At 38.6% G+C, this 18,704-nt stretch overlaps 1 protein-coding gene across 2 annotated transcripts in view; it reads left to right on the top strand.

Annotated features, from left to right (window-relative positions):
- The window catches only part of LOC145495165 (uncharacterized), a 64,641-nt gene that overhangs the window by 30,833 nt on the left and 15,104 nt on the right, over positions 1 to 18,704 (top strand). For both annotated transcript variants that reach the window (XM_081474746.1, XM_081474754.1), the window contains exons 19-38: positions 320 to 507; positions 1,066 to 1,490; positions 1,837 to 1,971; positions 2,387 to 2,422; positions 2,781 to 3,113; positions 3,707 to 3,736; positions 3,889 to 4,230; positions 5,253 to 5,585; positions 6,041 to 6,434; positions 7,348 to 7,769; positions 7,993 to 8,106; positions 9,789 to 10,185; positions 10,762 to 11,192; positions 11,579 to 11,695; positions 12,142 to 12,371; positions 13,305 to 13,492; positions 14,227 to 14,654; positions 15,056 to 15,196; positions 16,085 to 16,120; positions 17,611 to 17,943. In XM_081474746.1, coding sequence (XP_081330872.1) covers positions 320 to 507; positions 1,066 to 1,490; positions 1,837 to 1,971; positions 2,387 to 2,422; positions 2,781 to 3,113; positions 3,707 to 3,736; positions 3,889 to 4,230; positions 5,253 to 5,585; positions 6,041 to 6,434; positions 7,348 to 7,769; positions 7,993 to 8,106; positions 9,789 to 10,185; positions 10,762 to 11,192; positions 11,579 to 11,695; positions 12,142 to 12,371; positions 13,305 to 13,492; positions 14,227 to 14,654; positions 15,056 to 15,196; positions 16,085 to 16,120; positions 17,611 to 17,943 — 5,053 coding nt within the window. The remainder of the gene's footprint in view (positions 1 to 319; positions 508 to 1,065; positions 1,491 to 1,836; positions 1,972 to 2,386; positions 2,423 to 2,780; positions 3,114 to 3,706; positions 3,737 to 3,888; positions 4,231 to 5,252; positions 5,586 to 6,040; positions 6,435 to 7,347; positions 7,770 to 7,992; positions 8,107 to 9,788; positions 10,186 to 10,761; positions 11,193 to 11,578; positions 11,696 to 12,141; positions 12,372 to 13,304; positions 13,493 to 14,226; positions 14,655 to 15,055; positions 15,197 to 16,084; positions 16,121 to 17,610; positions 17,944 to 18,704) is intronic.

Here is an 18,704-nt window from a genome sequence, read left to right as displayed (position 1 = left end):
ATACATAAAGTTTATGTACAGTAGATTCTTGCCTCTGGTTAGTTTATACCATTCATAAGTATATTTTTCCTTCTTTGTTAGATACCTACCTCACAGCTTTGTCAAAACTGAACAGATTTCCATCATACTATTCGAAGTAGATTCCCAGTGGTTTTATCCCTTTTGTTGTCTGCTTCAATACAAAATATTAAGTGAAAGTTCATATGTAATCGGAAATTGTTTTCCCTTTGATTTGTCTTCCCCTTACAGAGAGTGTGTGGGAGCAATGTGACACGTCTTTTTTCTGTTAGCTAATCAGTCTTTAAATCCATTGATAAAGGTGATCATAAGAGACGACCTGGGGGAAATTTATGGACTGGCCGTTGAATGGGAAAGTGAGAAGATTTACTTCACTGATTTCATCTTTGAGAGAATTGAGGTAGCAAACCTTGATGGCTCGTTCAGAAAAACATTGATTACAAGAGATTTGTACAGCCCCCGTGGGATTGCTGTTGATCCAAAGAGTGGGTAAGTTGTAGGGTTGCAAGTGGTTAATACGAGATGATGCCTTCGGTTATAATTGGGACACAGGCATTAATTGATTAATAGTTAATTAATTGTAGGACCCATTTTTATTCTGAGATGAAGTAGGGAGAATCCAAGCCACAGGCAAAGGTTATGTCAGCCTTTCTACGAGGTGATCTTTTCACATTATGATAATTGTAAAGACTTAAACGGATGTCCGATTGCTTTTGTGAAATTGCAATGTTTGAATGGAAAAGAATTCTAAAGTCTGACATTATACCTAATTCTTTAAACGAACATATCTGGTTTGCTACAGAAAAAACTTTTATTGGCACAACACAGGACTTGTTCCTCTCGGTAGATTTGGTAGCACTCAGATTCCCTTCGTCTGTTTTTTCATGTTGGACTGTTGTTGTGTTTTGTTGTGTTTTCTTTTTGTCCTTTATTTGTGTGACGTTTTCTTGTTTCTAATTGTATGAAACATAAATATTACATTATATTTTATATTTATTTACAGTATATGCAATTTATATTTCTTACATTTTATTGTGACTATTGAAGGTACATGTTCTGGACAGACATTGGCTTTGATTCTCCAAGAATAGAACGAGCAGATTTAACTGGTGAAAATCGCAGGAGCTTAGTTTCCTTTGGAGTTGACTGGTATTACGCATGGTTCCCCATGAGTGTGGTTGTGGACTATAATCATGATCCTAATCGCATTATCTGGATGGATAGATACGACAATTACATTGATTTCTCAGACTTCGAGGGGAATAAGAAAGAGCTTGGATATATTAGACAAAATATACGTCCAGCAGATCTAGCATTGTATGGTGATATTCTTTACTGGGCAGACGAGAACAGTCGTAGCATTGAGTGGTTTAACATGACGCAGCCAATTAACTTGCATTACAACTATGGTCATCTCACAAATGGTTACCTTGCGGGTATTGTGGTATCTGACAAGTCGAGACAACCATTTGGTAAGAAGATTCATTTGATAATTGTGATATTTGATATAAAAATTGTATCAATACGATACATGTAGTTCTTGTCATATTGTTTTGTCAGTGGAATACTCAATGCTGGTTATTCTAACCATGGCCTTTTAGGGAGAAAACACATTAAAGACAAATCATTAAAGGTGTACAATGAAACTTGTCAGTTTTGTTAAACAGTGGACCCTTGTTACTTTTACAAGGCATCCCAAATAAAAGCTAATACATTAGCAAAACTAACACATTATTCCATGGTGCAAATGTAAGTTTATGAGTGACTCCTAATTCTTGGACACTACTGTGACTAATACGAGTTTGCTCCTCTTTTAAGCTGTGAATCATCCACCGTGTCGCATTAACAATGGCGGATGCAGCCATCTCTGCTTATTGGCTCCTGGTGGAGGAAGCAAGTGTGCATGTCCAAATGGTGTGGAATTATTACCTGGAAATAAGACTTGCAGTAACGGTAATGAAACTAGATGTGTCATTTGCATGAAGGTTTTTCTTAAAAAACCCATAAAGGAAAATGTAGGAAAATATTGTGACCTCACAACAGTCTGTTGTATACGCAAGCCCGAGCAGTAAAGCAGATATCTGTCTACAGTATAGGTTTTGTAGCTGAGTGTGTGAGATCATAGAGTTTGCACTTTGGCAATTCAGCTGTGACTAGCATAATCAATTGTCATTTATTGCGTTTTGATTATCAATATTGCCCAACTTGAAGATTTAAAAATACCTAATTTGTCAGATTTATTAGATGATCCGTGTACTCTGGATGGATTTGTAGATGACAATCAGGAAGGGGTTCAATAACCTTCAAGAACTGGGCTTTAGTGATTACCTTGCTCTTATGCTATGTTATATCTTCTTCAATTTTTCAGTGACCCAGCCAGGACCACCACCACTTCCTGTACCAGGTAAACTGTTATTATTCCTAAGCACTTTAAAGTGATTGAAGGGGAAACACAGTAATTTTCTCAAATCAGCTGTACATATGATGTGATGCTTTAAGCAGTAGTACAGCCAGGGATTACATGTAGTCATACTACAGCTATTCTTTGATGAATCAATGAACTTTTGTACTTCCTTTGGCAACGTTGGGTAATGATTTTATTGTTGCCCATGCTATTCTTTGACCTTTATTCAGTCTCTGATCACAGGTGGATAATACAAGACAGTACAGAATACAAAACTTCTAGTTAGAATTTTTTTTTTTTTATTTTTGGACCGTTGAGACTGAGCTCATTATCCATATTGGAAACGCTTTTTTTGCAGATCTCAAATTACGTCTTAGTGGATCAAATTCATCACATGAGGGTCGTGTTGAAGTCTATTATGACAACAAATGGGGAACCATTTGTGATGATCACTGGGGCTTGAGGGAGGCTACAGTTGTCTGTAAGATGCTGAACTTTTCTGGGGCCTTCCATGTGGGTTACTTTGGTGCAGGAAACGAATCCTTTCCCATTTGGATGGATAATGTCAAGTGTCGCGGTGATGAGCAAAGCGTTGCTGCTTGTCGTCACAGAGGGTGGGAAGAACATGATTGTTCCCATGCAGAAGATGCAGGCGTTGTGTGCAGAAATGACTCTATTCCACCAACTGAAGGTAAATAGCTGATCCACAGGTGCTTCCAAAGGGATTTGTGTTGGTACACCAATACAAGTGAATTTGAGCTCAGCCTGTTTCTTTTTCTTTAACTGGACGCAGCGTTATGTGAACGGTTTGTTTTTCCACTATTGGAGGAGATTGAGTGAATTTACCTTCGAGTCTTTTGGGCTTGATACTTCGTTAGGCATAAGAGGTAGTTAAGGAGAGTCTTTTTAACTTCCCTGCCATAGATCCTTGCAGGAATCGTGATGCAGGAATCGTGAATTGGAAGACGAAAATAACTTTTAAGATCCAAGTCATTAATTTTGAGCTGGGGATCTCGCAGGTGTGTCTTGGTTTCACAGCAGTAAGCCGAATGTCTGTGATTGCTAGTTATGCATTTGAGAATACCAATCGAGTGTTTAGCAAGCGTTTAACTTACCGGCATGAGTTTGCGGAGATTGCTATCACTTTATTTGATAAATTATTAAGTTATTTAATTATGTGGCCTGTTAGTTGCCATAACACCTTACTTGTTGTAATGTTGCAGTACCGTTGTCGAAGTTTGATAACATCGTTTGGCTTATCTTGTTTCTTTTTTTGTTATTAAGGCCCAACTTTAGCACCAGGACCACATCCAGGTGAGTTGATGTTGTTCCTTTCCTTCAAATAAGTTGTTTCCATTACCTGCCTCTATAAATTTGCTATCTGCCATAAAAAGCTGATGCAAATTAGTATTTTGCAAAACAGTGAAAGATATGACAACTTTTGTTTTTGTGTATTCTACGTACAGAGTTACAGGTTCGTTTGCGGTCTGGAACAACGTCGAACCAGGGACGAGTAGAGCTGTTTCTTAATGGCACATGGGGAACAATTTGTGATGACTACTGGGGCATTGAGGAAGCAAATGTGATTTGTCGCATGCTGGGGTATTCAGAGGGAGCTTGGAGTACACATTGCTGTGGCTGGTATGAGGGAAACACAGCACCACAGCAAATTTGGCTGGATAATGTCCATTGTGTCGGCGATGAAACAAGTATCGCAGCATGCCGTCATGGAGGGTGGGGAAGTCACAACTGCAGGCACAGTGAAGATGTGGGAGTGGTCTGCAAGTATACACCAGAAACGCTACCAGGTAGAATATTTCGAACTTTTTCTGAAAACTGGCAATTGAAAATAATGCCAGTATCTTCTTTTGAATTATGTTTAGTTACTGATACTCGTGAAGAAAAAAAATATCACTGATAGTTTTTTCGTTTATGAGCACCTGAGTCACTAAAGATATTTCCAGAGAAGATTTTCTACCTTTTTGGTCCTCGCTGTACGTGTGATACCATAAATTTTTTATTTCCAAGTGACTGTATGTGGAAGTCTTGAGAAAGAGGAAAAATACTTATAAAAGCTACTCAACCAAAAAACAAGTGAACCCAAATGTACGATGGCCCAGAAGGCTCACACTTCAGTTGTGAGTTTTCACAGTTCAATTATGATTTTTCACAGTTCAGTTGTAATTTAAAAATCACAATTGAACTGTGTCAAATATCACAACTGATCTGTGTCAGAAATCACAACTGAACTCTGTCAAAAATCACAACTGAACTGTGAAAAATTACAACTGAACTATTTCAAAAATCACAACTGAACTGTGTCAAAAACCGCAACTGAACTGTGAGCCTTCTAGGCCTTCATACAAATTTTGTATCCTTTTATGAATCTTTGCGAGCCTACATGTAGGATCATTTATGGGACTGTCAGGGAAACCTGCTGGAGGGTGCGAGGTACACTGTAAACTGCGATGGCCTACTGTTACATACAGGGTACCATCTCAGCAAGCTAAGGGGGCATTGTTTGTCATACATTCAACAGGCACAATACTCTGTTCCCAGAGGTTTTCTTTCCTCTCTTTTCTCAACACACGTGTCGAGTCATTATCCCTCGCCTGGGACTACCCTCACTGGCTTTTTCGCTTCAGTAAAGTGAAGAAGCCTCTGTCACCAGTGTAATAACACTCAGAGCAATGTGAGTAGAGGTATAATGTCAGTTTCAGAATAAATTATAAAGATGTAAATGTATAAAAGAAACTGATACAGCAAAGTTCAGAATAAAATAGTCATTCTCAGTATTAGAGTATTCACTGCAAGTAATCTCTCTTAATAGGTAAAAAAGTGAGACTGGCTGATGGAGTAAGAAAAGCTGAAGGAAGAGTAGAGATATTTCACGATGGCTACTGGGGCACTATTTGTGACGATTATTGGGATATCAAGGATGCGCAAGTCGTTTGTAGGGAACTCGGGTATCACAATGCCGTTGCTGCTCCCAAGCGTGCACTTTTTGGTGAAGGAAATGGTCACATATGGCTGAGTAATATTCACTGCTTGGGCAATGAAAGTTCGATTGAAGATTGTGAACATGCAGAATGGAATGCTAACAGCTACTGTTATCACTTTGAAGATGCATCAGTCATCTGCTACAATGAGACTGGAAGTTTAGGTGGGTTAACGTTTTCATTCCCAAAATTAAAATTTGGTTATGAGTGGGACATGTTTATGATGCTTCGACAGGTGGATTCCTTATTCTCTTTTTTACTTCCTTACACTGTACAGTACCTTGACCATGCCCAAAACACAACTGGTTGTGACACATGTCCAAACACCTAACCAAAAGAATCATTATGGTTAGGTATTTCAACCAAAGTGCATTGGTCAGTGCATGGTAGTGTAATGCGCTTCGAAGATGATCAGAGTTATGATTCTGGTCTTCACACTTACACACAGACGTTTCCATCACTGTAGTTCGTCGGCGGGATTACAACCTGAATTTAAACTCTGATAAGCCAAAAAAAATTTAAAAAGGTTTTGTTTTGAATGCCATAGCCACTGTCTTAAAACTACTGTAAGGGTAACAAAGAATGAGATTAAAATAATATTAATTCTATGTTATTGCAGACGCTGATGATTTCGTGATATTTTGTGAATCTGGTCGAACACTGTGCCACTTCATCCCTCTCCCCCATGATTCTCCAGCAAAGGTAATCCCACTGAAGGTTGCATTTGAGTATGCTCCAGCAGCGATATCCTACGATCCAAAAGAGAAACAAATATACTGGACTGATGATTATGGAAACATCTATCGATCTTTCTTAATTAATGGATCACAAGAAGTTGTGGTAAGGGGCGTGAGTTCTCCAATGGGTATTGAAGTAGATGTTATTGGAAGGAATGTCTACTTCGCTGACAGTTATGACAATAACATCAGAGTTGCCTCACTTGATGGCAGTTATCAGGCTATCCTTGTTGATGTGCAGAATCCTCAAAGCATTGCTCTGGACAGTGTTGATGGGTAAGGCTTAGTCAAGTCCTAAATAGTATGCTGTCTTGAGGTCTACTTGTATATCAGATAATATGTTCAGGTCGATCAATTTGCAAAACAATATTCCATAGTGCGGAGCAATCTTGCTAACTCTATGAGATTTTGGTGTAGTTCACTATTTAATATTTCAGGCCAACTTCAAAAATATTTGACGCATTTTGAATTCTCATGCCATACATAACGAAGACTTACTTCTTACTTCAACATCTTTTTGAAAAGCCATGATCTGGTTATACATATACAGCCTCCCATCTGGCCAAGAGCGACAGGAGACGGCTGTATTCACAGGCTGATTGGGAATGAATTCCCATTACTTAACATGGTCCAAAAACGAAATTAAGTCCATAATTTAGGTATTCAGCTAGGTGCATTTTAGTTTCTAAGTTAGTTGAAGTAGCACATATAGTAGAAGCTAATGGAGAAAAAGCAAGAGTCCTTCAATGCCTGGAAAGAGAGAGTCCTTGCACAAAGAGTGATTGAAACGTCCGTGTTTGGTGCCAAAGTCTATATTATTCAACACACCAATACAATGCTGACAATTTGCTGCGTGCCTTTCTATACCCTTCAGTGCAACCAGTTATTATGTTGTACACAATATTTCATGTGGCATGTGTTTTGGCTTTGATTGGCGGATGTCAACTTTCAACATGTAGTTTGCAAACAAAACTTTGATGATCTGTAATACCTTTTATTCTTTGGTTAAGTGTTGAATGTCTTCAAGTTTGTGTGATTTTGAAAGGTGCATGTAATGTTCCTTTGTTTATTTCCAGTTACGTTTTTAATTAGTGTGTAACTGTCTCTAACTTTAGCTTCATTGCTAAACATCTTGCTGTTGACGCTATCAGATTGCACCCTATTGGTTTTGTTTTCTTGTGATACACAGGTACATGTATTATTCATCACTTGGAGATAGTCTTCAAATATACCGAGCAGACATGGACGGCAAAAACCAAATGCTCCTGGCAAATTTGTCATTTGTTGGAGATGATACATTTGTTGACATGGTTCTTGATAAGCTCAACAACCGTCTATTCTTTTCCGACCAAAGCCATGATGTGATACGGTATATTAATCTGGCCAATATGGAGATTCGCACTATCCTCTCTGGAAACCTTCACAAACCAACAAGTCTTGCCATGCTGAATGACACTCTTTATTGGACTGCTGAGGGTGATGGCACGTTTTCAGGGGCCATCTTTAAAGCAAACTTAACGGCTAACAGCGCTACAGTACAAACAATGGCTGACGGTTTTGGAACACCAAAAGGGATATACGCACACAACTCTATGGGAACTGAAATAACAGGTAGCTGAATATTTAACAAAACGCTCTTTTCTTGTTATAGGAAATCATCAAATACCAGGTAATCAAATGTCAAACAAAATAGAATTTTTTTCTTTATGGGAAAGTACTGTAATTTAAAAATTTGAAAAGTTGAAATCGAAGTGTTTATGTAAGACTAAACAGAAAACTGACTAAGCTTTGCCAGATAAAGTTTCACTGACTATGAATTTGGACTCTTTTTCAGTGCATTCTCCATGTCATGATAATGGTGGATGTTCCCAGTTCTGCGTCTTGAAACCCAATGGTCGAACTTGCATATGTGGAGCTGGAATGAAACTTGCCGAAGATGGAATAAGCTGTAAGTCTCCAAATCTTGTTGTATATATTGTTGTTAAGCTGTAGAATGTATCAAGTACTGTGTTAGCTTCACCGGACCTCATGTAGGTGGAGACTCTTGAGACTAAAGTGCCTCGGATGAGCACAAAATGTAAGAGCGTTTAAAGCGTTTTTCAGGAGTTGCGAGCTCCAGGTGTGTCGTGGTATGTATTCCTGTGGTTAGAGGCCCTTTTGAGTCCATTCCACCATTGAACAGTCAGCGGTTTCGGTTGCTGGGTTCCCAGTCTTAGCAACAGTCAGCGGTTTTCTCGGCATCTCAGGCTTCCGTCGCATCGTGCTCACCAGGCGGGTGTTTGTACGTTCTTCGCGTTTTTTCCGCTCCCGATCCTCCCTTGGGGATTCTTTACTTTATTTACTGAAATTTTTTATCAGTATTTACGGGTTATTATTTTACGTTTCCTTCGGAATTGTTGTTCAGTGTGGTGCCCAGGTTGTCTGCAGCTGTGGGGGGCTCGTGGCTGAGTTGCAGGCAGTGCCTGCCCCGCGGGCGCGGACCTTTATCATGGGGCTGGGGTTACAGGGTGAGTGTTGGGTGTGTTTTCCCTGGGCACCTAACCTCCACTTGCAACAAATGTTGTTAAATACTAGTAGTGCAACGCTTTCAAGTAGTATACTGTCATGTGTGCGTCATCGTTAATCACCTTGCAAAGTTGAAAAGGCATAATGGGTAATAAAGGCACGACACAACTTGGCGTAGCGTCTGTCGGTTACATAACAGTATACCAGATAAGATAAGATAAGATAAGATAAGATAATTTATTTCATGTCAAATTACACAGGGGGTGGTCTCCCAGTCCCCCGAGCCAGAGGCTCATGGTAATAGTATTTGTCAATATTGCTAATATCTTACTAGTTATATACTGTCATGTATTTAATTTATTTCATGTCGAATTACAATATTATTATATAGTAATGAGTGGAATATCCCATGAGCCATTTGTATTTACTCGGTACACACACGAGCCTTAATGTGAGTGTGTATACCACGAAAATAAAAGTTACAAGTGAGATATCCCATGGTATACCACGAGAGAGCGTTGCATAACTATTTTATAGCATTCCATAGAAAATACAGCGGCCAACACAATCAATGCGACATACACGCGGAGCATGATGGGAAAATTGGGTGTAATACCGCCAAAGATACGACGGCTTTCCTATATTCTGATTGGCTGTAGTTTCTTTTGCATGGTATAAATGTATATATTTTTCATTTAGAGGAATGCTTTCTTCAGCATAGTAATTTTCAAGTCGTTATTTGCAGGCACTATTGACAAGCCTTAACGTGAGTGTGTATACCATACCATGAGCTGTTTGTATTTACTCGGTATACATGTACACACAAGCCTTAACGTGAGTGTGTATACCACGAAAACACAAGTTACAAGTGGGATATTCCATGGTATGCCATGAAACTATTTTAGAACTATTTTATACCATGCCATTGAAAATGCAGTGGCCAACACAATCAATGCGACATACGCGCAGCGCATGATGGGAAAATTGGATGTAATACCGTGAAATATACGATGGCTTTCCTATATTCTCATTGGCTGTATTTTCTATTGCATGGTATATATCTGGTATTTTTCATTTAGAGGAATGCTTTCTTCAGCATGGTAATTTTCAAGTCGTTATTTGCAGGCACTGTTGGTGATGTGATATTTGTTACTGACGCCTATCACGACGAAGTATATTTCTCACAACTGTCGGAAAACATTCTCGTTCCCCTGTCATTTTCAAATATCGAAAGTCCAACTGGCATAGCCTTTGATCCATTTGAAGATCGCGTTTATTGGACTGATTCCAAACTTGGTATTGTTTACCGGTCCACAATTGATGGCAAGAACCAGGAGATCATTCGTTCCAATGTTACAGAACCCATGGGCCTCGATTTAGATCTTGTGGCAGGAAATGTATACTGGATAAACAGTGGTGATAGGACCATTGAAGTGTCAAAGTTGAACGGCGATTATTGGAAAGTAGTAGTTTCTGATTTGGCTTCATCTCCAGTGGACATTACTTTGGATACAACTAAAGGGTAGGAGTGAAGTCACTTTCGCATAACCTAAGCTTTTTTTATTTTTAAGTACGGATTCGTTCTTACCAATAGTTCCATGCAAAAGCACCAATAAACGAGTACATTTTTTCCAAGGCTATGCTTAATGTCACGTTGTTGTTTCTCCGTTAGTATGTTATTCTATGTGAAATAACATAGTGTAGAAGACATCGTGCAAAATAATGCTAGAAGGCACCCTCTTTTGAACTACATGTAGCAGGTGGATCGTGGACCAACGCTAGGGTGAAACGTCCAACTTCACATTAAAAAGAAGTAGTGAAATTACAAGAAACCTATTTATTTTTAATTCGAACAGTTGACCTTGACATCACAAAAGCATAAGACTGAATTCTTGATGACCATAATGCCAGACTTTTCTTGTAACTGTTGGTTTACTTAAAAACAACTAACAATGGATCAACATTATATTTCTCCACTTGCTTGGCCAGTGCAGTAGAAGTTTGCAAACGTTTTCCACTAATACTGACGTACCTGGATAAGTTTAACACGAAACATTACACACTCGCTTCATTCGTCTGCTATCTGTTTCTCCTTCAGGTTCATGTATTGGTCAGCTGCAGGAGTTATCGAACGAGCGGAACTGGATGGGTCAAATCGACGTGTAATTGCTGAACTGGGAGTGACTTGGTACGGGGCCACTGTTGATGCCAAAGGCCTAACGCTGGATGTCGACACCAATCGACTCTACTTCGTGAGCTACTATTTGTATTCTCTTCTTTACATTGATCTGAGTTCGACTCAACTCAGTCTACGCCGAGTCGAGACCCTAATTCAGCAGTTCTGGTATTTCTATGGCCCATTTGGAATTGCTGTGGATGACCAGTATATTTACTGGACTGAATATATAGTTTTTGGATATGTCTTTCGGACAAGTAAAACCGTACATGATGATAATGTGGAGGTTGTAGTTCACGGAACTTACCATCCCCAAGGAATTGCAGTTAAAAAAGGCAACTTTACGCAAGACAGTAAGTATTTCTGTTGTAAATATTGATTTGAGTTTCTGATATACACTCTCCCATTCAGGACACTTAAAAAACAATGCCAAAAGCACATGGAAAGACAGTATTAAGTAATATCTACAGGCCTACACTTTAGGTATAGTTTTTTTGTGTGTGTGTACAGATAATTGAAGATTCAATTTGTGGAGGTTACCGGTAGATCAACAAAAGAGAATTTTTTATGTGTGTATGTACATGTAGAAAGTTATTGATAAATAGATTGGGATTGAGCATTGTTGAGGATTTAGTTTTGTTTTGTATTGTTACTTACGTCTAATAGTTACTATAAAATTTAATTCTTTCTCCAATATCTGTAAATCGTGTATGTGTTATTCCTCTTTTGTTACATTTAGATCACTCATGTGCAGACAGTTGCAGTCACCTTTGTCTCTTAAAACCTGGTGGTTACAAGTGTGTGTGCTCAGTGAACGAGTCTGCCATACCATGCAATGAGAGCACTCATGTTACCAGTAAGTTGCACAGCTTTGAGGGATTGTGCATCAGGGCCATAGCCAGAGAAAAATTATGACTGGGGGAAGTTCTTCGGTTTTCCTTTCCCTAGCTATGGCCCTGCACATCCTACCCTTTTCAATTTCATCAGTCTTAATCTGTCTCAGTCTCCCAGTGTCAACAACAATACTTATAGATCTCCTTTTGAATCAATGTTATCTGTCCGTTTTTTATAACCTAATTGGCTCCTTAATTGGTCTACATTTTGTTGCATTACAGATTACAGTGAGGACTGCTTCTCATTAAATAAGAGAACTGTTCTTTTTTTGTAACCTCTCTTTAACGTAATAGGGTTGTTGTATAATCTTACAAAATGAATAACTGCACCAGTATTTCCCCAATAAAGATCTCACCCTACTTAAACAATGTCAAGAATGTAATTGGAAATTACAATTTGCCTCTTCAGATGTATTTGGTTGTACGGAAGATCCCAGTCTTTATTTTATTGACGAACATTACATCAAATGCATTGACCTAACAGCCTCTAACCAAACTTACGTCAGTGTACAGACCGTGAAGTCAGGTCTTGTCCAGGGTGGTGCAGTCGATATACACCATCAAGGAAGGATGATATATTGGAGTGACAACGCCCTGTGGACTATAAATAGAATGAGTTTAGTTACTGGTGAAAGTGAGGTACATATTTATCTGTGAACTTATAAAGCGATAACAGTCTGAGAAGAGTGAAAAACGTCTTGCATAGGTTTCCGAGGGGTGGTAATCAGGGTTCCAGATGAGTTTTCAAGGTTGGGTGTCAACCAAAAAATTCGAAGTAGTCAATTCCCACTGCTCCCACCAAATCATTACAAATTTTCTATTAATTTGTCAAGTCATGTAGGCTTTTTGACCTAAGACCCCACTGGGTACTTACTGGGTATTCCCAGAAGAATTGGGTGGGGTGGGGGTGTGCAGCCCACTCCCTAAAATCCTTAAGACCAAAATCTGTGATTTTCCCTACCGGCCTACTTATGACCTGACTTTATTTAAGACCTGACCCTTAAATCAATACCCTGGTTCAGACCCGCCCGATGATTAGTTCCCTTCAGACCAATGTGAAAGCATTGTGAAAGGCTTTTGTTGATGGTCTTATCAATAATGATGAAAATGTAGTTCTCTCTAAAAAAACAAACATACCCATTTCAATACTAGAGTGCAAAGACCATACCCTATATGAGACCAAAATGGCCAAAATCGATACCTTATTTCTGACCACAACCACTAAAAAATTAAACCATACCCTTTGGGGCTGCACACACTGTACCTATGTAGCCCATATAGGGTAGTGCCCACCTGGGCATTGGTTTAGTTTATACCATTTTAATGTCAAGTGTAATTTTCCTTTTCAACGAGATACGATCATTGTTTGAAGTTCGATTTCAAGTGCTTTAGATTTGTTTTGCTGTTTTCCATTGTGAAAATCTTTGTTGTTGTTTTGGCTTCCACTGCTGTGTTGTTTACTTCAATGTGGAATAAGTTAAAGTAACCTGAACTCGTTATCCGTGGAATTTCTCTGCGATAAAAATGTCATTTTTATTTTTAGTTAATCAGTCTTTTAATCCATTGATAAAGGTGATCATAAGAGACGACCTGGGGGAAATTTATGGACTGGCCGTTGAATGGGAAAGTGAGAAGATTTACTTCGCTGATTTCATCTTTGAGAGAATTGAAGTGGCAAACCTTGATGGCACATTCAGAAAGACATTGATTACAAAAGATTTGTACAGCCCCCGTGGGATCGCTGTTGATTCAAAGAGCGGGTAAGTTTTAGGATTGCAAGTTGTATGCATATTTTTCGTTCATATTTACTTTCGTCAGTCGTTAGAATAGTGTATTAGTAGCAGCAGTAGTATTGTATCTGTTAGTTGTATTATTATTAGTTTTGTCCTTATTAGTAATATCGTTGTTGTTAAAAGTTAACTCCTGTTTAAATAGGTTGTTATATTGTTAGTGTTGTAAGCAATGTTGATTGGTTTTGTAATTTGTAATTTGTAAGTTGTGATAGTGATGTAAGTAACTTTAGGAGCTGTAAAATTTTGCATTAAGTGTAGTATCGCAATTAAAAAAAAAGTTATAGGCATCCATTTCATTGTAATGCAGTGTTGTACATGTTACCTGAACTGAAATGGTTAAAATACCTTAACGTAATTAGCGAATAAAGACCACCGTTTCTTTGTCTTTGTACTCTGATAAAGACCATAGCAAGCCTTCTTCTTCCCGAGTTGGCGTAGAGATAATCCGAGCCACAGTCCAAGGCTCTATCAGCCATTCCACATGCTATGATCTTTCAGATTATAAGGACAAAAACAGTGTTTTAAATGTTGTATCAAACTGCTATGTACACTGTAACAGGGTGAATGCTTTGGATTGCATTGTTTTACCTGTTTATTAAATTCACTGTGTTGCCTTGTACATGCAGTGCATTGCAATGCAGTGTATTGCGGGGTGTTGCATTGGCTTGCATTACATTTTATTGTATCTTGTTTTGTTCAAGGTACATGTTCTGGACAGACATTGGCTTTGATTCTCCAAGAATAGAGCGAGCAGATTTAACTGGTGAAAATCGCAGGAGCTTAGTTTCCTTTGGAGTTGACTGGTATTACGCATGGTTCCCCATGAGTGTGGTCGTTGACTATAATCATGATCCTGATCGCATTATCTGGATGGATAGATACGACAATTACATTGATTACGCAGACTTAGATGGAACTAACAAGGACAGTTTGGCTCATATTACACAAAATATGCGTCCAGTTGATCTAGCTTTGTATGGTGATGTTTTATACTGGGCAGACAGGAACAGTCGCAGTATTCAGTGGTTTAACACGACACAGCCCACAGGCCTACATTTTAACTATGGTCATCTTACAGATGGTCAACTTGCGGGTGTTGTGGTATCTGATGAATCGAGACAACCAGTTGGTAAGTAGATTTCATATGATGCCATTGTACTTCTCTTTTGTTAGCTTATTATGATCACTAAGAAGTTGCAAAAAAACTATGAAGAAGCCAGCCTAAAATTCTGCTTTGAGAAATTGTTTCCGTGATGCCCAATAGTTCACATGCAATTTTCTAAGAAATTTTTAAGTAACACTGGTAGTGTAAATCCTAATTGAAGTCGCATTCATGAGTACAATTACCTATACTAGTTAGTGGGCATTTTAGATTTAGATTTCCTAAGAACCTCAAAACCCTTAAGGAACCAGGAACACTGATATCACTTATATATGCTCACTGTGCATCAGTATCCAAGGCAACTGATTGTCCAAATGTAATTTCTGATTTCTGTAAATGCATTACTAGCTCAAGTCTTTTCTCTTAAGCTTCACCGCTGAACAGACCTCTTTGTCGTATAAACAACGGTGGGTGCAGCCATCTCTGCTTATTGGCTCCTGGTGGAGGAAGCAAGTGCGCATGTCCAAATGGAGTTGAATTATTGCCTGGAAATAAGACTTGCAGTAACGGTAATAAATGACATATATATTAGTTTGTTGAAGAGTTTTAAATGCTTGATAGGTAGTCCTTCCAATTGATGCTGTATATACATGCATGCCAACTGTATTTTGACAAACTGAAGGGCAGAAGGACAACTTACAAATGCTATATATTTACCTTGCGACGAATAGGCCATTTTACAGTTGTGTGCTCAGTTACCTGGCCTATGAATGCACACGAGGCTATAGGTGACCTTTCTTTGGTACAAACCTCTTTAGCTTCAGGACAACTGATTTACAAAACAAAAGCAGTGAGGTCTGTATCAAAACAAGGAAACCTCCAGCCTCACTGCCATTCAAAGGTCAGGTCACTGAGCAGACAACTGTAAAATGATCTATTAACGCCACAACCTGCTCACATCTGGCCTTGTGATTCAGTTGGCAGAGAAAGCGTTATCTTATCCGTTTAACCCACCGAGGTCTTTGAAGTTTTCTTTACCTTGCATAGTCTTATGTTTCCTTGGTTGATTTTCAACATTCCAAACTACTTGAAGGTTTTGTTTTTCTGCTTGCCAGCTTCTAATATCAGTGCTACCTGGCACAACATTGCTTTCCATCTTTTTTACTGTTACAATCAGTGGGATACTAACCTTTGTTTCACTATATGCACTGAAAACATGAAAGCTAGCAGTTTGGTTAACCAAGGTTTGCTCATCAACCCTGCATATGCAGACTTGTATTCTCTTACCACGACTTGACGGTTTACAAGTACATAAAATTACTACATGACGTGTGCACAAAGGATTTCTAGATAGCCTGCAAAAAGCCAGAAAACGATAACCTTCAACAACAGTTTTCAAATTTAAATTTCTTGTGTTGCTTTCACATGTGATATTGACTGTTATTTCTCTTTTTCAGTGACCAAGCCACAACCGCCACCAACACCTGTACCAGGTGAACTGTTTTTTATTTATTTTGATATTTTTATTCTTAGGCAATTTAAGGACGTTCACACCCATTGTTACTGCACATCCTTTCTGCGCACGAAATTCATGTCGCGACTTCAGGCCATGCCATACATCAAGCACGCGCTAAGGAGGAAATATAAGCAAGTGTGGGGCTTGGTACAGGTTGCGCTAACTTTGCCAACAATTTACTCTCTTGGATGCTCGGTGACCCCTATATTTTTTTCTGTAGATTAATTCCCTTATCTATTTTTAATTTGTCCATTTTAACAAAAGCCTGGAAAAATCTGTCTTTTTCTACTCTCGTGCGAGTGAAGTTTTCTTCCAATGTGGACAGGCAAGTTAAGAGTAATTATTTATTCTTTTCTAGGCCTATTCTACCTCAGGGAACAACATCAGCTCAAAAAGTTTACTTAATATAATTAGTTGTGTTAAACTGAGTTTGTTTACCAGATCTAAATTTCACTAACATAGCTTTTTTTATAAGCTAACATCATCTCAAAATAACAAAAACCTCTAAAAACGGATGGCCTTGAATGCACCTTATCTTAAAAATGAGCGCGGTGACCCTCATTTTTGGGGGCTTTTTGGTAAAAGCCTTCTTCATGGTAAAGTTTAAAAAAAAATCTGTCCCAGGGAACATTTTGGGTGCAAACGTCCTTAAAATAAGTGGAGAGGAATGATACTAGTTTAATCAGGGCTATGGCCATAACACAGAAGTGGATGGACAACCATAAAATGGCCAGAGCGTTAAACTTCAATGAGATGAGAGTGTTCAAAGACCTGACAAACTATTAGATCACAGTACACGCACTATTTGATCAAAGTAAAATTAATATATTACTGAGCACAAGACAATAGACCATATTTGTATTCCTGGTATTGGACTGGAACTAGCTTGCAATGGAGGCTCATGCGGGGAATATCATTAAAAAAAGAGATTAGTGTCATTTGCATTTGAAAAGACTCCCTGCATTAGCCTCAGTCGCAAAGTAGTTCAAGTCCAATACTGAGAATATTATATGGAATTAAAAAAAAAGAGATTAAGGTGATTTCCGCAGAACATTCGAGCAATAATGGCAGAAATAAAGTTACCAAAAAAGCCTCATAGCATGGTCATATTTTGAATGAAAATAAGAAGATCTTATCGAGACTTAAGCTCTCAAGCTGACCCCGCGAGAGAAAATTGAACTTGAAGTTATCCATATTTCAATAAAACGGACGTTTCACGTCAGTTGAAAACACAAGAACACGCGCATTAAGCATTCTTACGAGGTTTGACATTAAATTTCTCGAGAACGCTTTAGGATTTAATCGCTGGGTCACCTAGAAAAATGAATTACAGTGAGATGTTTTAAATAGTACTCAAAAGGTTACCGTGCTGTGAATAGATTTTTAGTCATAATAGTTGCACTTATTGCTCGAACTTTGATTGGAATCCGTCCTAATTAGGTTGATATATATATATTTTTTTGGCAGATCTTGAAGTACGTCTTACTGGGTCAAGCTTCTCGCATGAGGGTCTTGTTGAAGTATATTATAACAACAAATGGGGAACAGTCTGTCTTGATCACTGGGGCTTGAAGGAGGCTGACGTTGTTTGTAAGATGCTCAACTTTTCTGGAGCCTTCGATGTGGGTTACTTTGGTGCAGGAAACGAATCCTTTCCCATTTGGATGGATAATGTCAAGTGTCGCGGTGATGAGCAAAGCATTGCTGCTTGTCGTCACAGAGGCTGGGGAAAACATGACTGTGACCATGATCTTGACGCAGGAGTTGTGTGCAGAAATGACTCTATTCCACCAACTGCAGGTAAACGAAAATGATTTTTGAGCAGAAAGTTGCAGATCAGTAGTAGTAGTAGTAAGTAAGTTGAACCCCGTCTTTCTTGAAAACAAAGGAGTGTCGTGTGATCGATTTAAGTTAAGCCCTCCCTTGTTTAAGTAGGAGTTCGAGATATTTTCAGCTCCTTGGGCCTTATTTTCATTAGTACTTTTGGGTCCCTCTCATAGGTCCTTATATATATCTATATACATTGCAACCTGGGAGACGTGCACTTTTTTCTATATATAAAGCACCAATATTACAAGTTGCGTAGCCAAGTAAAATCTACAGAAGATCTTAATAACTAAAACTCAGCCAGGCTGTTTCAATTACTGCACCTTCAATGTTCTTATAGAAAGGTTCTTAGAATAGAAAGATTTGCTTTTTTGCCCACGAGTTCACTATCGTAAAACGATTTGGGTTCGTTTGTTTATGTACGGTTAATAAGAAAGCGATGATTATATTCCTGAACTGTGTTCTGAGATGTCCACTGCAACAGGATCTGTACAGAAACTTTAACACTGACTTTTTTCCTGTGTTTGCAATTATAATGTACTTGGTTGATAGCTGAAATATGGCAGGTGGGCTGAAAATTGAGTGTCTATTATTGGGAATGTTTTGTTTTCTAAAATACCGATCACACTAAAACTCATGCAACATTTTGCTGTTGGAATTAACAGCTGGAACAACCAAGCACGTACATGTAGCTATTTGCTATGATAGGATTTAATTTATTTAGCCTGGTCCCT

The sequence above is a fragment of the Orbicella franksi genome, chromosome 1, assembly GCF_964199315.1.
Source record: "Orbicella franksi chromosome 1, jaOrbFran1.1, whole genome shotgun sequence".
NCBI lineage: Eukaryota > Metazoa > Cnidaria > Anthozoa > Scleractinia > Merulinidae > Orbicella > Orbicella franksi.
Note: the sequence above shows the minus strand (reverse complement) of the source record. Positions and strands in the feature narration are given on the sequence as shown.